Here is a 21,153-nt window from a genome sequence, read left to right on the forward strand (position 1 = left end):
CGTCATAACCAAAACCAAAAGTTTTCGCATCGATGGGTTGCCGTATTTGTTACCCATGGGGCTCTGTGCGCTCCGGTTATATGGCTTGCTAACATATGAAAGGATAACCAGGTTGATTGAAAGATTATTCTCGAAAACTTCATAGCTGTTCTCGAATCTTGGCCTCTTGGCCAACTATGAGCCTCGGGCATTATGTCCGATACACCAACGGCAAAAGGGGTTTATCTACTAAATGGTTTACTTCCGCACAAGTGAGGCTGCTGCGATCAAATAATGTAGTATTCATTTCCTTGTTTTTACCAAAACATCACTCATATAACTTTATAAAATTACTTTACTTTGAAACCTTCCCAATTCAATGAGTGCTACATACAAGACTCGGTTGCTTTCCACCAAAATCAGTATCCATAAACTTTCAAAATGCAAGGCTTGTCAGTATCAAGTCTGTCATGCGTTTCACTGAGAAACTGAGTGTCTAGGATCCCGGATAGGATTAAAAAATTCTGATATTGGAAACGAAACGTAAACACGATGACACGAATACTAAAATTCTAATCTGACAACAACAAAAAAAAGGTCTTAAAGCTTCTTAAGTCCATTATCGGGAGTACATTCCACGTCGGTAAAGCCAGTCATCATATCATGAACACCGCCATCTTTAAAGTTCATCATGAACCTAAAAGACGAAAACAAAAGACAGTTATTGACCATGTGGTATATCCATTTTGAGAAAGTTTTGTTCGTAGGCCAAGAGAGGATTTCATCTGCCAGTGCCACGTTTCTACCTGTTGTAGTGCTTCTTAGTAGACTCTGTCCTTAAACGCATACTTTACGTAGTGTTACACGAACGCAGCAAAGCTAAGGTTTCAAACAACAACAACAACAACAACAACAACAACAATCTTTATTCGTGCCCAGAAATTATACAGTGTTAACATAAATGCAAGAAAGAAAAATTACCAAGGAAGAGAGCACAGCCACTTAGAAATAGCAAGCTAATTGAGCTAAGTGGCTGGGCCAAGCGGAAAAATTTGCAAATACCCTTTTGCCGTGCGTCTGTACTCTGATAACGCTCAGATGACGTCAAAACAACGTGAGAACAAAGAAGTACGCTACGAGCCGTAGGCGAGTAGTGTGACTGATGTTCTCATCCTGTTTTGAGGTCCTCTGTGCGTTTTCAGAGTACAGACCCACGGCAAAATGGAATCTATTTGTTTTAAACAATAACCAAGACATTTCAACAGATTTCGTGAGCGAGCATCGCGTTGACTGAGCTGAGTCAAAAACTTTCCAGCAACTTCAGCTTTAGACTCCTACACACATGCGATTGTGATCTTCTAAATTAGAGTATAATCCGAAAGAATTTCACTAACAATATTTTCAAAACTAACCTTTATTCTAGAAGGAAATCCTGACCCCAAAATATTACAGCATGTAAGTCGCGATTTGTAATCAGTTACTCGCCATTACCGGATTTCTATCGGCGACATATTTCGACAAATATTTGCTTCCGTTTCACGTCACAACAAAGTTCTTGCTCTTTTATCCTGGTTGAGATCACTCTCAACGGTCTTTGTCCAATTTTTTTATTGGGCAGTTTTCCTTTCCTGCGAAAATTTGCCTGTGTTTGTCCGCTACTCGCAAAAACAGTTTGCAAAACTTTGTTGATCAGTCACTCTGGCTGAACTCTAGACTCTGATCAGGTGCGCCGGTCACACTACTCGATGACGTCAATCGTGCGTCTATACTCTAATCACACACTCCTCTAGACTAATTAAAACGCGAGTTTTACACAGTTCATTGTATAACATAAAACTAAGGATACGATTTACCATTCACACACACACAAGCACACACATAAATAACACTAAAGAAGGGGAAATGCACACGCAAAAACTGAAAAATAAAGTACATCAATGAGCCAGTCAGTAGTTGGAGATAAGCGATTCTTTTAAGAGGATTTTGAAACAGGTACGACCCTTGGATTTTAATGACTCTTCAATGGAATTCCAAACTTTAGCTCCAAAACAACGAATGTTAGATTTGTCATAGTTGATCCTCCCTTTAGGCAGAGAGTATGAGATATTTACACGCCAAAGTTTCGCATCGGTCATGGGCAATAGGAAACATGGGTTTCGACTAAATAAATTTTACATTTATCTCAAATATAGTTGAATTACTCACAATAAAGGAGTCTTTAGTCTTTTCTGGTCGTTTCTCCCCATTTATTTCTTGTAGAATAGCCCTTATTAACTATTCAATAACACGGCACGGTTACCAAGACTTAACGAATGCATGCTGGCGATATAGAATGTTAGGGCTATTCTACAAGAAATAAATTTATTGTGAGTAATTCAACTACGTTTGAGATAAATGTAATATTTGTTTAGTCGAAACCCATGTTTCCTATTGCCCATGCATCGGTTCCAAAAAAACTGCTCTCACAATCTGCATCCCTCCAAGGCACCTGCGCGGAAAAAATGACGAAATTGTTCCTCATTTTGAAGATTTCATTTCGCAGAGAGTCCACTTTGTACACCGTTTGCGATTTCACCAATATTACCGCCCGAGGTGAACGCTTCTTATTCACGCAATTTATTACACTCTTTTTTTTTTACAAGAACCTTTTTTATCAGAACGTCGAGGCTGAGATAAGCAAAAAATTTAAGAGCGTATTAACAACATTCCTCAGACTGAGAGTCGATTAAGAACGTTTTTATTTTGCTAATCTGTATATAAAATCAAGTTAACAAACGCAGGCATGTTTTGTATAACATTAACAATGGTGACACACATCTCGGTTTGCCATAATCAGCATTTCTTGATACCATATCTCAGCAGGCAATGCACTTTGATAGGCTTCCTGGTCACGTCCGCATTGATTTACTGAAATACATGTAGTGTATAGCATGTAATATAAGAACATCTTAAGAACGTTTTCAGCCTCAAATCGCAAAAAAAGATAAGAACGTTCAGCCTCGGCTCCAAAATTAGACGTTCTTATAAAAATAATAATAATAATAAAAAAAAACCCAGTGTATTTCAAACTCTTTTTACTTTGTCGTGCTGCCGGGAGGGCTAAACGTTGCAGCTTAACAATGTTACTTACGAGGCGAAGAAGGTTTAAAGTGAAACATAAGGTGAACAAGCCGACAAAACCGAACGGAAATACAGTACACTTACATTGCTGTGGCGCGTTTAGAAGAAAGTTCTAGTGGAAATTGCTTGCAGACTGCAGTAACTGAAAAGATCGGCTAACTACGCGAAGCGCGTCTCGTTGAAAGTTCAGCGTAAAAATGAACAGAAAATGTCATTTCAGAAAAGCGTCACTCCGCGCTTACAAAATGCAAATTACTAACCTAAATTCCCGCGCAAAAACAGGCTTAGAGGAATACTAATGAGACCATTATTATAATAAGGTGTTAGATCCAACAACCAAGCTTTAAAAAAAAGTATGTCTCACAGTTTTTGACGTGCAGTTGGCTGATTACCAATTTCAAGGTCAACTGTAATAGGTAAGCCTATGGGAGCTTCGATCAGAACTAAATTATTCCCAGATCAAGGCAACAATTTAATAAGATGACTACGATTTATTTCCAGTTAATTACTCCAGAAATACCGATGGTAATAGCCGGCCGGCTTACGTTCGAAACGTCAGCACCTTATCAACTCTGTTGAGAAAACTAAACATTCGAAAGAATTTCGTCGTTCATGACGAAAGTACCGTGAAAGTAATCACGAGAAAACATGCACTTTAACATTTCCTTAAGTGTTTAAAATTGCTGAACAAGTCAATTTTAGGCCCAGGTTTGAAACGGTAAGTGCGAATTTCGATGTTATCTCAGTTGTATCGTGTCACATACAAGATTCGATTCTTACCATCTAAATGCTTGGAAATACAAGTACGTTACTTCTTGAGTAGAATACACATAAAATGGTTCATAATTCCATTGTTTATTTCTAACTTTTTGCCCTACAACTGACCTGAAGTGAAACACAAACTGAGCAGTAAGTTACGTGCGGACCGTGCGCATTTTTTCGATGATATGCGGTTGAATTCTGAACCACGCCCAACTAGGAAGCGGTCAACCGTGGTTTCTTAGGGAATTCCTGTCTACTCGTGGAACAGTATAAACTTGGTGTAAGAAGACAGTCCAAGAAAGGCTACACGAACACAAGGCGTGGAGCATGTGCTTCTTATTTGGAGAAGTAGTGCAGTCGTCAGTACAATGTTTCAGGCAAGCTATTGCCAATAATTAATGCCACATCACATCCTTGGTTTATTATTATAGGGTATCCGATCAGTTGCCACCTTTCGGATTAACAATAGACAATCAAAATCGTCCCTAACGGGATTCTGGAGTCACTAGAAAACCAAGTACATCCGGCTTTTGGATAAATCTAACAGCGCTGTGATCACAAATGCTGAAGACTGACAGGATATGCTACTGATGTTCAACGTCTCGTGCCAGGTGGTGTGCGTCACGAAATTCGACCAATCAGAATGCGTTATTTGATTAGTAGTCTTCTCGCTCAAGAACATCAGTCTGGAGAGGTCAACCCCAGGTCAACCTGTCAAAAATTTCGTCATTTAGGAAGTCTGTGACATTTTTTCCCGGTTAAAATTCGTTTCAAAGTTAGAGGAACAAATTGGCTTTGTGCTGGTTAGGTTACTTTTTAAGCTGAAGCATTTGTTCGTGTTTGAAGCCATTTCAAAGGTGACGACCTCGCGCCTACTGCCAGGTTGTTTTAGTCATTGAATTACTTCATTTCTTGAGGCTAAAGGTACTTACTCTTGCTGGGTTTGGCCAATACTTTTGTACGTTAAGCTAGCTTATCCTTTCTACTTTGGAATTTTCGGGGTCTACCCGGGTCTACCCCTTATGGTTTTCCCGTTGGAAGCCGTTAAATTAATAAAGAATCCATGAAGGGATCGTGTACCAAGTAGCTCAACTCCCGGGAAACCGACCGGAAAAGCCAACGACCGCCAACGGGCAAATGCTATATCTCTCCAAGAAATCAAAGAAGGAAATGTAGATCTTTTTCACCCTGAGATAAAAAAAGGAAACTAAAAATGAGCGAAAGTAATGAAAAATAGACTGCGAGCAGTCGTACTATTCACACTGCATACATTAAAGCAACGCAAACAAGATCAGTACACATATATAAATTATCACTTTGCTTTTTCCGTTCCTCGTATTTCCTTTTCTCTTTAGTTCCATGGCGAACGTACAGTATCGAGTGGGACGAGGAGCTCCGGCTCAAGCCGCTCTACCGGTTGCCCAAGGAATTCAGCCAGCTGACGAATTAGCAACTCATGGAGCTCAAGTGGCCCGTGGTCAAGTAGCTCAAGTAGTTCAACAAGTTGACGGACAGGACGCTTTACCGGCTGCCGAACACGTGGCTCTGGAAATTCAACCAGCCGTGGCACAAGTACCTTATCAAGCTATGGAACAAGTTCAACAAGGAGAGCTTGAAGGAGAATATGTTTACTTCTGTCGCTTGTGTTTTTTATAAATTCCGAATAGGGACGTGGGCGGCAACCCTTTATTTGCTTTCCTTTTTTTCCTGTTTTTGTTTTCTCCCGTTCGTTCAATGTGCGTGTTTTAGTCAGTTTGTTTGTTGCTGTTAAGTTTAGTGTTGTCGTGGATTAGGATAAGGTGTCAATGTTCCCATATTTCAGACATTTTTAAGGAACGTTCAAGGTGGAGGGTTATGATTCCGATCAGCCTCCCCACAGGTTCTTCAAGAATAACTTATCGTGCAAACAGTTTGGAGGGTTTGTCAGAACAACGCTTTTAAGTCGCCTGAAATCCGGTGCAATTTCTCTAGTCAGTAAGGTTGGTCAAGTGAGTCCACCTCATATCGTTTTACCGTTAACAGTTGAGCCTACGGAGCCGAGACTGTGTCATGATGCGCGATATTTAAATCTCTGGAGAACTGGGTTTCTGTTTAGTTTTGGGGAGTTATGACTTTGTTTGGGGGGCTGACTTCTTGGAGAATCTAACGTTGGTCTCCTTTAATAAGTAGTGATTAGTATTGGGGAAAAGTCCATCGTTAGCCTGGTCGACAACAACAAACTAAGTGACACCATAAGGAACGGGAGCCAAATTTATGCCCAGTCTTATTGCGGTGCGACAATGGACGCAGTGTGGAATAATTTACTTTTTCCTCAGATCACGCGCGAAGTGACAGTAAAATTATACAAATTTCAAAAATGAACTCGCGGCTTGCAGCCTCACCGCTCGTTAGATCCATCGCGCGCTACAGAACTTAGTAAAAAGAGACCGCTCGCGGTCTAAATATATATACAAAAAAGCGTCTATAAGCAGACGTGACAGCACCAATATCAGTATAAGAGTAAACATAAAAAAAAATTGTCGCCTCTGCTTGTCTCCGAACCGAGAATATTAAACTCCCTGGGAATAACTCAACAAATCGCCTTGTATATCCAACAAGAAGCATGTACGACTGCCAGTAGACCGTTAAAATTTGCCAAAATGCTGTCTTTAGTGATAGTTTTTGGAAAAAGAAGTAAAGTTTAATGCCCAGTTTCAGTGCGACTGTAAGTCGACCTAAGTCTCACGTTTGGGAGATGTTTACTCGACCGTGAGCAGAGGCAAATGAGCCATTTCCATACTTTTACCCAGGACCCTTTGTGGGTCGTGACGCACACCGCTTGACACAATGTAAACTTTAATCCTTCTCTTGCAGAACTATGTGCTATTATTAGTACGACAAGCATTGTGTAAAGTTGTGTTTCTAAGAAATAAATAACTACAGTTGTAACTGAGACCATTCCTGTTGCTTTTAACAACGTTTAATTTGTTGCCTCGGTTTGAATATTACCAGATATTACTACCTTGTCATGTAATCTCTCTGACTACCAGTTCATTAGCAATTTACGGTAGCAGCATTAAAGTGTTTCAATAAAAACCCCTTTGTTTCAAGGATCAACTTTTTGTTTTGTCACTTTCTGCAATACCGAAATCGGCGCTAAAAAAATGCAAAAAAAACCCAAAAAACAAACAAACAAAAAAAGAAGAAACATTGGAAAAAAAAAAAAAAAGAAGAGAAACCCCGACCATGATCCCTACCCCGAGTCCTCGTTTTACTGACACCTGTTCTTTGCTTACCCCAAACAATTAAATTACCCATGTACACGCACTCTGATTTTTTCGATACGCAAAGCAAAGTAAAGGTGGACGTGTACGTTCTTTTGGTGGTTTTACGTGATTGCCAATCGACCAAAAAGCGTCCAGTTTATCTTACAAGAATCTCCGTATTTTTTTCGTCGCGTCGTGTTCTTTGCCAAATGGAACTTGATACATGTGAACAATTTTGGTTGCCAAGCACGTGACCTAAAGCTTACTGTTTTCAGTATGGTAATATTCCTTTCCACGTTCAAAAGACCGTTTCCGTCAGCGTTTTATAACATCGGAAGAAGCTTTCAATCTTGTTGAAGTTGATATTTTGGCTTTATCCAAGTGAACGTTAATATAGAGCGATGATTGTCCCTGTGCATTAGCAAACTTTCAGTGTATACATTTGTTCTGGTGAATAGATCTTAGCGCTTACACTGGACCCTGAATGAAATTTATTTCGAAGCTTAAGTTTTAATTTCCTACTTTACCCTTAGCCTTTAACACACGGAATTGTCTTGAATCTTTAAAGTTCATTGAACGTTAACCTTTTTATATTGCGGCCACGGAAATGAAATGTTGTGTTCGGCTGTATGTAAATTCAGTGTTTACGTCCTGATCTTATCGATTACGCTTGACACTGAAGAGGCATTTATCGCACTGTGGACTTTCGTTTTCTTTCAGTCACGTCGTTTCCTTGGATTTTTACGTTAAACGTTGCCCCTTATTTTCAGTCAATGGAAGCAGACAACACACATACTAGCTGTTTTCTTTTAAGAATACGTTATTCAGGGGCGTAGCTCTCCTCGTTGTATAAGTATTATGCGAATATTTTTATTTCACAGAACTAGTTGAAGAACTAGTTTCTTAGGTGGGGTAAATTAAAAAAAAAACCATTATGTTAAGCTCATATGTTAAGCACTGTAAAAACCATAGCGTCAGCTTGCATTTGACTGTACAGCAAAGCGACTGCTGGCCTTTCAGGAGTCTCTCGATCAGGGCCCAGTTGTTCAAAGGGCATATAACTTTATTTAGCGGATAACTTGTTATCCAGCGGATAAAATGTATTCCTTGGAGAACATTTCATCCACCGGAAAGCGATTCATCCACTGGATAGTGTAACGTTGTGGTTTTAATGTAAGCTACTCGCAAGACATTCTTGAAACGTTGAAGGATCGCCGAGCAAGAAAGAGAACACACACACAAATTACACGCAGCTTAATATTTACAAATTGGCGAATGCCACGCAGGACATTGGCACGTTCTAATTAGCAAAATAAATATAGACACATCTTCCCTTGACAAAAAAAAAAGAAAAAACAAAAAAACAAAAACAACAACAACAACAACAAAAAACAAAGAAAACCAAAAAAAGTCAAAGTCATTGATAATTCTCCGCTAGAAGAATTAGAGTCCTCAAAAGTAAACAAAGTCCTCACTGGTCCTTATATATGAATCAGCTATGACATAACAAAATTCTTAAAACGTTCAGGAGGTCCTCTTTGACTTGTTGATCTCCTACTCGGCAGGACAACATCCTCAGCTTCAGAAGATGGCGCCGTGGACTCAGTTATTACACGTGGCGTTGACGATTCAGCAACAGGAGAAGGCGTTACTGGTTCAGCAAAAGGGACAGGAAGGGCAGTAGCCGGCGGTGTGAGAGCAACCTGTTCAAATTCAGCAACTGGTTCTTCAAAAGCTTGCGCATTCAGTGGTTCCCCAGTGTGCCATATGTCATTGCGATTTAGACGGCAAACCGCTCCATCGATTAGAACATCGTATGATCTGGGGGCAACTTCCCTGAGACATTCAGCTTGTTTCCAGGTTCCAGCAGGTGAGCGAACGCGGACAGTCTCGCCAGGTTTTACAGGTAAAAGGGGGCGCTTTCCACGGTTGTAGTACCAGCACTGTCGCTCTTTCTGGGCACGCAGTTGATAAGCATCATTGGCGAGGCTAAATCCAGGGGTCAGAAGAGTTCCAGGAGTCGGCAACAAAGTCTTACAGCGGCGACCCAAAAGACGCTGGGTGGGACTCGAATCCATGCCCTCACTCGGGGTGTTCCGCCAATCCAAGAGTGCTTGGAATTCGCTGACAACAGCTGCACGGCATTTCGTAAAGAGGCCTTCAACGGTGCGTACGGCGTTCTCGGCCTTGCCATTGCTTTGAAGATAACGGGGACTCGAAGTAACGTGCTCAAAGTTCCACTGGTCTGCGAATTTGGCGAACTCAGACAAAGCAAAACAAGGCCCATTGCCCGTAACCAAGGTATCTGGCACTCCAAAATGGCTAAATATAGCCAACAGACTTCTGATCACGGACTTAGAGGTTTTAGGAGAGAGGGAACCAACCTCTATAAAGTTGCTAAAATAGTCGACGATCACCAACAGTACTCGACCAGAGTGGAAACAGATATCCGCAGCAACCCTGGCCCAAGGACGAGGTGGGACTTCGTGCTGAAGTAACGGTTCTCTTACTTGCGAGTCACGGTGCGTAAGGCAGATATCGCACTGGCCAACGAAATCCTTCATTTGAGCGCTCATTCCGGGCCAGAACATACACTCGCAAAGACGGCGAAGGTAGCCCCCAAGGCCAATGTGACTCGAGTGAGCCAGAGACATAAACTCCTTTCGGAGTGTACTGGGAACAAACAGACAAGATCCGCGGAAGACCAGTTTTCCTTGAACGATCAGCTCACCACGAAACTGGAAGAAAGGGCGCAAAACAGGTTCGCACTCGCAAATGTCACCGGGCCAGCCTTGTAGAATGACTTGTCGAAGATCAATGCAAACTGGATCACGGGCTGATTCTTCCTCAATTCACGCCACCCGAGACGCAAGTTCTCAATATGGTCTACGAGTTCCAGAGACGTCACCTCCTCTGAAGGCAACGTTTCCTTGAGATATGCACTGCCTAGCGTGTCCGCGACGTACATAAGGGGACCTTTCTTGTACCTGACTTAGAGATTGTAGCGCTGAAGTCATAATAGCATGGGCTGAAGTCTTGCTGTTGTACCGCAGAGACTCTTCGTGAAGATTTCGTCTAGAGGCTTGTGATCAGTTTCCACATGCACAAAATCACGTCCAAAGATATACTTGTCGAACTTCTCGCATGCAAACACAATAGCCAGGAGCTCCTTCTCAATTTGTGCATACCTGGTCTCGGTTTGGGTAAGGGCTCTGGATGCAAAACTCACTGGATGCTGAAGCTGAAGCAAAGCGGCTCCCAGCCCAGTCTCAGAGGTGTCACACTGGAGAGAAACCTCATCTTGCAGGCTATAATAATGCAGAACAGGGACTTGGGTGATGGCAGTCTTGATATCACTCCATGCTTTCTCCTGGGTTTCAGACCAAACCAATTCAGCGTTTTTACAAGCGAGCTGACGAAGCGGGTGGGCCATATCAGAAAGGCGGGGCAGGAATTTAGCCAGGTACTGAATGGTTCCATTGAAACGCAGTAAACTCTTCACGTCAGTGGGGCGTGGCATCTCAAGAATAGCTTTCACTTTCTCAGGATGAATTTTCAGACCAGACTTTGTAGCGTAGTGGCCTATCAGAGGGACTTCTTCCAAGCACATGCAAGCAAGCATGAAACACAGCAAGCTTGACGCCACGTTCAGAACATCGTTGAAGAAAAGCAACAAAGGTCTTGTTGTGATCACAAATAGCTTCCTCAAGCGTGTCCCCAAAACCAGCAACTATGAAATCATCTGCCACAACCTCAGTACCGCTAAGTCCGTCAATCAGTTCGTTCATGTGCCGGTGGAAGACTTTGGGGGCAGAACTTATTCCAAAAGGCATCCTGCACCAGCGATAGCGCCCAAAAAGTGTATGAAAAGTAGTCAGGTAAGAAGACTCCTCGTCTAAATTGACGTGCCAAAAACCATTCTTTGTATCGAGGAGGGAGAATACTTTAGCGTCATGAAGGCGAGTAGCAATTTCCTCTATGGTAGGCATAGGGTAGTTCTCCCGAAGAATTGCCTTGTTCAGATCCTTTGGGTCCAGGCATATTCTCACTTTACCATTCTTCTTCGGAACGGCTAACATGGATGAGATCCAGGGCGTTGGCGTTGTGACTGGTTTAATGACTCCGGAGCTATGTAGTTCTTCAAGGCTCTCTTTGATCTTATCGCGAAGCGCGACTTGACCTCTACGGGGAGCGTGTTGAATTGGCCTTGCTGAATCGCTAAGTCGGATGTGGTACTCGCCCTCGAGCAGACCAAGGCCTTCGTCGAAAACATCGGGAAACATCTCCATGACCTGCTCCTTGGAAGGTGGCCTGGAGCTAGACATCACGTCCTGGACAGAAAAAACTTGACCGCCACTAGTATCAGGCCGACGAGTCGCGTCAGAATCCTTAATTTCAACCACACCCATTCTAACTCTGGTCTGAATGGAGGCGTGGGTTCGAATCCCACTTCTGACACCATGTAACGTTGTGGTTTTAATGTAAGCTACTCGCAAGACATTCTTGAAACGTTGAAGGATCGCCGAGCAAGAAAGAGAGCATACACACATAAATTACACGCAGCTTAATACATACAAGTTGGTGAATGCAACCCAGGACATTGGCACGTGCTAATTAGCAAAATAAATATCGACACAGATAGTATTACCCGCTCTTTGAACAATCGGGACAAGACGAGAGAAGATGGGCAAGTAGGGCTGATGCTTTATATACCTTCTGCGCAGCGTTCCAAGTCGTAGTTCAGGCGCTCGAGATCTTGTCTCAGGATAACGGGGCTACTTAAAATCTATCAAGTAGTTTCATCTTATTATTGCTTTATATGCAGCAGAGCATGTCCTTTCCAACACACTTGCCTTGTCAACTATCTTGCAAGGAAAAATCGTAGATCTCCTCGAGGAAGCCCAAGAAGCAAGAGTCGTAATAACTATTATGAGAACTACAAATGTAAGAGAGGCGATCTGTCGGTTTGGAAGGAAGTGTATAGGTGGGTGCAACAGAATGATTGCAGCTAAGTTTGACAGTGTCATGCATGCCAAGAACAACTAGGAGGTAGTAACAGAGGGTGAATGTCCCAGCCACAAAACCAGAGACCCACTGGTAAAGAGCTGTGTATCTCCCTCTTATTGATCATCTCATTCAAGAAATGAACGACAGGCTCTTGTCACCGTCAGGAGGATCACTTCTTAGGTCAGTCTCTTCTCCCAACAAAGCTACAGGGATTAACCAACGACGCCCAAGATAAGGTGTATGCGGCATACACGAACAATCTGACCAACAAGAGTGAGTACAACAACGAGGTGTTGTGTTGGAAAAAAAAACGTAGCTGCATTCAACTAGAGAATGACCAGCAACTCTGGCTGATACTCTTGATTGCATAAATGAAACTCTTTATCGAAACGTTAACGCCAACCTCAAAATCCTTTTCATGATCCTTGTGTCAAACGTAACTCCTGAGCGCAGTTTTAGCACGATACGCAGTCAAAACTTATCTGCGGGCTACCATGAAGACAGAACGACTCACAGCTCTTGCTCTAATGCACGCGTGCATAAGGACATGACCATTAACGGGGAGGCCGTGGCTTATGAGTTTTGCGGCAAGACTGAAGAACAAGATGCTAAACTTCGGATTTCCATAAAACTTGACTTGAGATACTGAGCTCGGCATTCAGTCCAATAGTACTGGATTGTACTGTACAGTCCATTGTAACTTCAAATTAGATCACGTTTAGTTGCTGAGAATTCATGACGTGAGGATGTTTTATAACAGAGTGCTTTATGTTATAATAAAGCCACCCACAGGTGTAATAAAGTATGAATTGCACAAATTATTCGTCTACTTGATCTTCCCCCATCCCCCCACCCGTGCTACACCCGCGAAGTATGAACGGGCTTACAGACCAGTGGAGCTTCGTCAAGCAACGTCACTTAACAGTTTTAAATCCCGACTTAAAACCTATCATTTTAAGAAGGATTTTTTATAGTTTGTGACTTAGTTGACTTTATTCTCACGGTAATGTATTTTTGTTTTCTCTTAAATATATGATTGTAAAACGCTATTGATCAGAAAATGTACATGCTCGCGATATAAATTGGTAAATTATTATTATTATTACAGACCAAAATGGCTAGCTTCGCCCCTGTTATTGTTGAGTTTATTTTACGTCCTTGTTTTTCGTCCCGTAATGGCAGCTGATGGTGAATACATGCACTATATGTTTACTCATAAATATTTTATGATTTTGATTAAATTTCGATTAACTTAATATAAACTTTACATCTGATCGAACGATAACTCGTTCATTGCGCATGCGCGCATTCACTAGTCAAAAACGAGGAAGAGTGTTTTATCCGAATTCAAACACCAAGAAATGGGTGGAAAAAGCCAGGCACAGCCGAGGCACCTATCGCGTTTGTTTTGACCAATGAGAGGCAAAACCAAAACCAATCGTGACTTACTGGCACGCGATTTCGCACGTTTGAGGCAGGTAACATGTATTTGCCTCGAATTCTGATTGGTTCATGGCGCTGTTTGTATCAGCACTCGTATTACTTTGGCTTTAGATTTACGACGCTCCGCTGAAAACAGCCCTAAGCAGCTGATACGGAAAATGTATTACAAATGTGCCTGAAGAATTATCACAGGCCATTTTCGTTTGTACTTGAGTTATACACAATATGATCAATACATGCAGGATGGCCGAACATCAGCTGAGGCGACCATGAATTGTAACACCTTGAAATTGGACTGTTAAGAATTGTACGTTTGACACCGCGAACGAAACGTTTTCCTTTCTCCAGACGCCTCGAAAGAATGACGTATAAACAACTGCTCACCAAGCACGCCTTTGACAGAGTCAGGGGCTAGACTCAAGAAGATCTCCTTAGCTATATCCTTAGTTTTGTCTCTTGACAATAGTCTATTGTCATTATAACAACAGACTATTGTTCGGAAACAGTACTAAAAGTACATCTTATCTTTACTGCCAACCTGGTTAGCTTAATTGGCCCCAGTTTTCAAAGAGTGGATAACTTTATCCAGTGGTCTTTATAATTCAAATTTTATCCGCTAGATAGCGATTTCAGTACACTGGATAACGTTATCTAGTGGATAGTGACTTATCCACTGGTTAAAGTTATCCACTCTTTGAACAATTGGGACCAGTCTTTGCAACGGTAGGCCCGGGTTCGATTGCCGGCCCGGACCAACACCCAGGGTCTTTAAATAACTGAGAAGAAAGTACTGCCTTTGATCTGACATCTGCAGATGATTAGATTTTCTAGTCTTCTCGGACAAGGACGAAAAACCGTAGACCCCGTCTCACAGCACTTCCACTGATCAGTACTGATCACTCTTGTGGGAACCACTGGGGACGTGGCAAATCTCTGGCAGTGACCACCGCTGGTGTTTATCTTAAGTTCGTTCATTCACTTCCTCCTGTTTCACACTCATAATAAAAGGGATGGTACTAACAAAACAAATGGACTGATAACGGCAGCCATCGGCGCCTACATGTAAACTGACATCCGGTCCTATTTCCCAGCGTAAAATGTAAAACGGACACGTCTATTGCTCGTTCATCCAGACCATCATCATGATCGTTTTCATCTTATGTATCAGTCAATTCCAAGCGCGATCATCCCCCCCCCCCGGGCAACCCCCAGGCATTTTACCCCTGTTCAGCTCCACATAGTGGGGCATTTGACGCGAATAGAAGCCCGACCCATCGGGCATTTGACCCGTCGATAAAATGCTGGTCAGCGGTCGCGTTTAAAAATGATTTGTACTTCATGTAACATGTCACAACTCCTCGTGGTTTTCGACAAAATGTATGTTGATATATGCGAGCTCCAGCATATTAAAATATTCGGAAATATGCCATTGTACAAGGTTTGGAATTTAGAAGGACGTGAGGAAAGCTGTTTTTTATAGCGTCAATATTCGAAGAATTTGTATCAAAAGGTAAGCTGTGAAGCCTTTCTTTAGCTGATCTTTAGTAATCTAAGGGACCGTTCATTTTTTATGAGCATGGGGGGGCTGGTGGGATTTAGGGGGGGGGCCACGAGAAAAAAAATGGCACTAAAGGGGGGGGCTACCAAAAAAAAATGAGTGAAAGAGGGGGGGGTCACCAGAAATAATTGGCTAGTAGGGGAAATTGAAAGTGGCTCAACACAGAAACAGATGAAGAAATTGAATATTATTTCAATTTTATTTAATGCGATTTTCCTAACCACTTTTAATTTGTTTTACATACTGAGATCGAAATCTGCATTTTATATTAACAACAACTGAGGAAATGAAGCATATCTGTTGGAAAAGCAATAATGAATATAAACTGAGGTAGACACCTATGTTTGTACAAGTTCAAATTAATATAAAAACGTATCAGTCTCACTATTGAATCATCCTTGGGGGAGAAGTTTTCTACAAAGTGGTTGTACTCTGAACTATATCAATAGATTGTTTAATGTTCTTTTTAATAGTACTCACTTTTATAAAGACTGTTGATTAGTAAATTATTTGAACCCAGGAGTATAAGTAGACTCAGTAGTATGCCTAGTGTGAACATCCAGATTAGTTTTAATAATAGAACTGTTGTTGGTGACTTCAGTTGACGGTAAATCTGAGCCGTAAGCCATCTTCAGAAAAGCTTGTAACTGTCATTTTTAATAGCAGTACTTTAATATCCAGGCGCGTAGGAGGGGGGGTTCGAGGGGTTCGAACGAACCCCCTTTACAGATCAGTAATGGCGGAAGAAAAAGCACTTAATGAGGAGGTTGAACAATTACATGAGGTGTACCATGCGAGAGAGTAGAATGTCTGCCCTGGTTCTAATGCATATCAAATATGATATGCCTGTCAATTTTGACGAGATAGTCAATTTGTTCGAAGGCCTACACCCGAGAATGATGCAGTTTACCAGCTTGGTGTATGACTATCAGTAGATCGAATAGCTATCAGAACTCGACAGGGCGCGGAATGTACATTGAACTTTCTTGTTTAAGTTGAAACAATTATGCCGTAGGAATGATGTATATAGCTCAAAAAGCTGCTGTAAAACAAATTTGTGATTTGCCTAAAATGGGTCTCAAAATGCAGGAAATGAGGTTTCTGGGAACCTAGATTTTCAAAAATTTCCGGGGGAGCATGCCCCCGGACCCCCCTAGTAAGCAAGATTTGGGGCTCAACGAACACCCCTATCTAACCCTTACCTACGCGACTGATATCTGTGCGTCCGCTGTTTTTTCCTGTTTAATATGACTCGTAATCGTTGATTGGTATGCTTCGATCCTTATTTTGTTAGTCAGATCTGTACGTGTATTAATTGTTTCTACTCGAAGGGGAGTAATTTCACGTTAACCATTTGCTTGATTAATTTTTATAGTTTCTTTGAGAATCTAAATGGAAATTTAGGGTTTGTCGTTGCCGTAAACGTGTTGCTATCTATAAAACGTTTTTTTAAACAAGAGAAATCTTTACCTAAGTAGAGAACGGTTACTTGTTAATAGTACTGTAAAGAAATCACAGTAACAATTACGTTTATCTTTGATATAAACAGTACATAAGCGTTTTGTTAAAGTTAGGAGTATGATTTGTTTCTGGTTGGGCGGGAGGGGGGGGGTCATCAGAAAAAAATAGTTCTGCTGGGGGGGGGGCCATGTGGAAAAAAATTGCATGCTAGGGGGGGGTCATACAGTTTCGTAGTGGCAATTAACCAAATCCCACCAGCCCCCCCCTGCTCATAAAAAATGAACGGTCCCTAAAGCGTAATCTTGAAATTATCGCGGCGTAAAATGATCGGGAGCAAAGCACACTACACTAACGAGGCGTTCAGCACAAAAAAGCGTTAGCCATGCACTGAGAGTCTAGTCGAATCCTTCGAAACTATAAAATCGCAAGCACAAGTACATAACGATTTTTGATGATGATGCATTGATGCGTAATTTTTGTTCAGGCTTCGGTTTTATTTGCAAATTTCATGTACATTTAATATAAAAGAAAAGCGATCATCGGTACATATATCGTTAAACTCTCCGTTAGTTGAGTTTCATATGTGATGTTATGCATTATCTTTAATATTAAATTGTTTTTGAAATTTATGAATGTATCAATTTAGTTGATTTTTATATAAATAGAGCTAGCGATACAAAAAAAAAAGCCAACGCGACGACTTTTCAGCCCCAACCAGTGGGGCCTTTGACCTAGAAATCGGCCTATATAGTGGGGAATTTGATCTGGCATTTTTAAAAAAGTCAAATGCCGGGGGTTTGCCCGGGGGGGGGGGATGATCGCTTTTGGAATTGACCCTGACATTAGGAAGGCTTCATGAATCTGGCCTCTTATCAAACAGTTTAGAGTTTTCCCTCACTCACTTTCCTCGGGAGACTTGTAAAAAAGGGAGACCTGGGGGCCTAAAAGTGTGTACGAATGGAGTTCAGAAATATGGCTGAGGTTGCCATGTTTACTGTTCCGGTCACGCCATCTCATACTGTTTGTACCCTGCTAACAATTACAGAACAATATGCAGATAATGTACCCTGGCTAAGTTACATGTTACCTTTTTTAAACAGTTGCATTTTGAATCTCTTTCATCAGGCTGTTTTATATGTTCCATGTCCTCGTGCTTTATAGGCTTGGTAGCCTGTCGTTTAGCATACTCCTACACAAAAACGACAAGAGCAGAATTGAAGGACACTTATTCGTTTTCATATGGTTTTCTCCTACCCACAGCAATACGTTTTGTGTGTGTGAAAAACCACATGTTTCGATAGATACGAACAATATAACCATATTGGTTGAGGTGAAACAAGCACAACATTAGAAAAATATATTATTATTTAACAACGTGGGCCATTCGCTCCCTGGCGCTGGGGTTAGGCAGGTATTTGTGTTGAAACTTTGGCATGCACATGGTGACCTTGCCTAGTAGGACTTCAAATGTTATACTCGTTACAGCGTTTCACTTGGTTTTCTTAACGTATCAGTTTATTTAGTGGAAAAAGGCAACAAAGCGGAACCATTTTCTAGTAAAACAAGTGAACAAAACATGAGGTTAGAGGTTTGGAATCTGTACTTATCCATACGAGTTTGATCAGCACTAACCTTGAAAAGACTCCAGTGATAACAGAAGATGTGTTCAGATAAAAGATTACTTCTCGTGTATTCTTGAGCAGCTTTTACTATTTGCTGTACCTTCAATTAACAAAAAAAGAAGATAACTGTTCAGTTAGCCCCCAATCCACAAAGAGTTATTTATTTTATTTTTTAACAATTTTTATTTGCCTTACATGACACGAGATTTACAATACTGAATACAACTAACATTACATACAATACACATAGTACTAACCGCAATAACTATATCTACATTCTTAACAAAACTTACTATACTTACAAAACTAAAAGTACTTACAATGTCTACACCACTTACAGAAATATTGCTATGTCTTTTAGTGAACACTTTTTCTTATTTTTAATAACAAAACATTACTTTACATCAAATACAATTTTTTTCGAATTTTACAGTGATTCTGTACAATAAGATCAAGCTAGAAAGCAACTGCTAAAGATTCTTACTGCCTACATCAAATGTAAAGTTACAGCTGTACAATTATGGGGTTTCTATGTGATTGCTGATTGACTAAATTTAAAGAAAACAATATATATTTATACAAAGCATTTTTTAAGGAAGAACTGCCCATCTTAGTCCAAAATTTGACAAACACTTATTAGCGACAGCAATCTGCTGTAGAGTCTGAATTTTATCAGAAAGTCGTAAAAGGAAGCTCTGGAAGCTCAGTACACACCCACCTTTGCTTGTACAAAAGATATGGTATTTTGCTATGAGTATTGAGTAGTTTAAAGCCTGCCAATATGAAGATTTTTCGAAAAAGCCGTAAAGTATATTACTTTGATTTAGAGCAGTTTTCAATTGAGTACCGTAAGTAATTTCGCGTTTGCTTGGGTTTTGCATTACTACGCGCTGTGATTGGTTAACAAAACTCGCGCCACTTTCTCAACCAATGGGAATGGAGACCAAAGCAATCGTGTTTTGGCCGCACGCGTTTTCCCGCGCTTGGCGCCAGTTACATGTATTTGCTTCGAATTCTGATTGGCTCATTGTGTTGTTTACACCTGTTGTGATTGGCCAGAGTAATTACTTTGGTTTGGGTTTTACGACACTCACTTGGAAACCGCTCTAAAGAAAGCTTTTCATGGGTCTTTTGTAGCCACCAATCTTGAAATGTATGCCAGAAGGAGTGCACTTCAGTGCAGAGGACGAACAAGTGGTATAAGGTTTGTCTCTCATTTTTGCACAGACGACAGACGTCACTTTCGGCTATTCCATCGCGGTGTAAGCTAAATTGGGTGGAAACATCACGAGTTTGACCTCTTTTGTAATTTCAAACGGTACCTGGTATACTTTGCCAAGTGTTTTTTGCTAAAGCCATGTCTCAAAATTTTCTGGGAGGTTGGTGGTCCAAATGTATCTGTTAAGGTTGACGAGCAGATAGAGCCAGTGGACAAGTTTGTCACGGAGTTTTCTTCAGCGTTGGTATGATTCTGCAGAGTTATTGTTTTTTTCCATAAAGATGGAATGGCATAAAACAAACCATAAAATGTTATAAAGGGCAGCTGTAGGTTATACAAAGTCTTTAACTCAGAATAGCTGCAGAGATTTCCGTGTCTGTTAAATAAATCACATACGTAGTCGATGTTGTAGGAAAACCATCTTTTGTAGAACTGGTTTCTTATCAATTAAAATATTGCAATTGTTCCAAAGAATTTCATTCTTAAAGTCTGCTTCATTTTTCTTCGACTTTTTGAAGTCATGCCAATACAACTGAATTAAACGGTAGAAAGGGGAAAGGTTTTCCAGCGAGAGCATTTAGGAACATTATTGCATCTGGATAAGAAAAAGAGGTTACCGTGTTGTTGGACCATAACATCAGGAATAATTTTCCAAGAGGAGGGGACCTCATTTTGGATTCTTTTAATCCACGCAATTTTCAAGGCTTTCTCCATGATTGCAAAGTCGCACATTTTTAACCGTCCTTTCCTTCTTTCTCCTATGATTGTGCTTCTTTTAATTATCACGGCTTGCCGTCCCAGAGGAAATTAAAAGTGATTTTATTTATTTGTTCTGTGTATTGCTTGGGGACATTCAAAACAGAAGCCTTATATATCAGTTTTGAGAGCCCTAGTGTTTTAATTATGTTAATTTTTCCATAGAGGGTTAGTTTTCTTCTTTTCCAGGCGTTTAAAGTTTGCTTCAATTCTCGTACTTTAGCACCAAAATTTAGCTCCTCCGCAAGTGTATGATTGCGTGAGAAAAAGATTCGGGGGGAGAGTATTGGCTCCTTTGGCCATTTAAAACCAAAGGGCGTGTCCGTTATTTTTCCATAGCAGCCACATTGCCTCAGTTTTAGTGGTGTTTATTTCCAATCCAGAAAGGAGGATAAAATTTTGAAGGAGGTCTAACAGTTGGACGAGAAAGAGTTATTGGTATAGTCAACTTTTAAAAACTAAAAAAAAAATCAGGTACAACGACTTTGAACCAGACAAGTCTCAGGACACACTTGATGTATGCACTTCAATTAAACCTGATATTCAGGTTACACTTTTTTTTCCACTGAAAGTTAATTGGTCAGTCATTTCCGCCTATAAAACAACGTTAAGTGCAGTTTAAAACTAAAGACTTAATATCGTAGATGAAATTCTAAGTACCTTTTCATCATTAGCCATGGCCCATTTTAACTTTTCCTCTAAGTCGCTGAGATCTCTCTTGAAAGGCACATAGTGGTGCCATTCCTGAAGGTCTTTGTAGAAATGTTCATAATATGGTGACTGCTGTTTGAGGACTAATGCATCCCCACCCAGTAGGTATGGTAATCGGTACGCTGCCACTGTTCCATCAATATTGATCTGGTATTTCCACTACAAATGACAATAATACAAATGATTGCTACTAACATACATTCTGTCAATGTTTGTTCAAGATTTGATAGCAAAATAAAAATCAACAATATGGGGCGTTGTTCTGGGAGA

The 21,153-nt window shown here is 40.9% G+C and overlaps 1 protein-coding gene across 1 annotated transcript in view; it reads right to left on the bottom strand.

Moving 5' to 3' along the window:
* The window catches only part of LOC146457442 (protein O-glucosyltransferase 2-like), a 91,885-nt gene that overhangs the window by 188 nt on the left and 70,544 nt on the right, over window positions 1-21,153 (bottom strand). Inside the window, exons 7-10 of the mRNA XM_085091953.1 lie at window positions 20,833-21,042; window positions 18,208-18,297; window positions 17,663-17,764; window positions 1-676 (exon numbers count right to left, since the gene is read on the bottom strand). The exon at window positions 1-676 is cut by the window's left edge and continues 188 nt beyond it. Coding sequence (XP_084948079.1) covers window positions 659-676; window positions 17,663-17,764; window positions 18,208-18,297; window positions 20,833-21,042 — 420 coding nt within the window. The 3' untranslated portion in view covers window positions 1-658. The remainder of the gene's footprint in view (window positions 677-17,662; window positions 17,765-18,207; window positions 18,298-20,832; window positions 21,043-21,153) is intronic.

Source organism: Pavona decussata, unplaced genomic scaffold (assembly GCF_977016875.1).
Source record: "Pavona decussata unplaced genomic scaffold, jaPavDecu1.1 SCAFFOLD_243, whole genome shotgun sequence".
Classification (NCBI taxonomy): domain Eukaryota; kingdom Metazoa; phylum Cnidaria; class Anthozoa; order Scleractinia; family Agariciidae; genus Pavona; species Pavona decussata.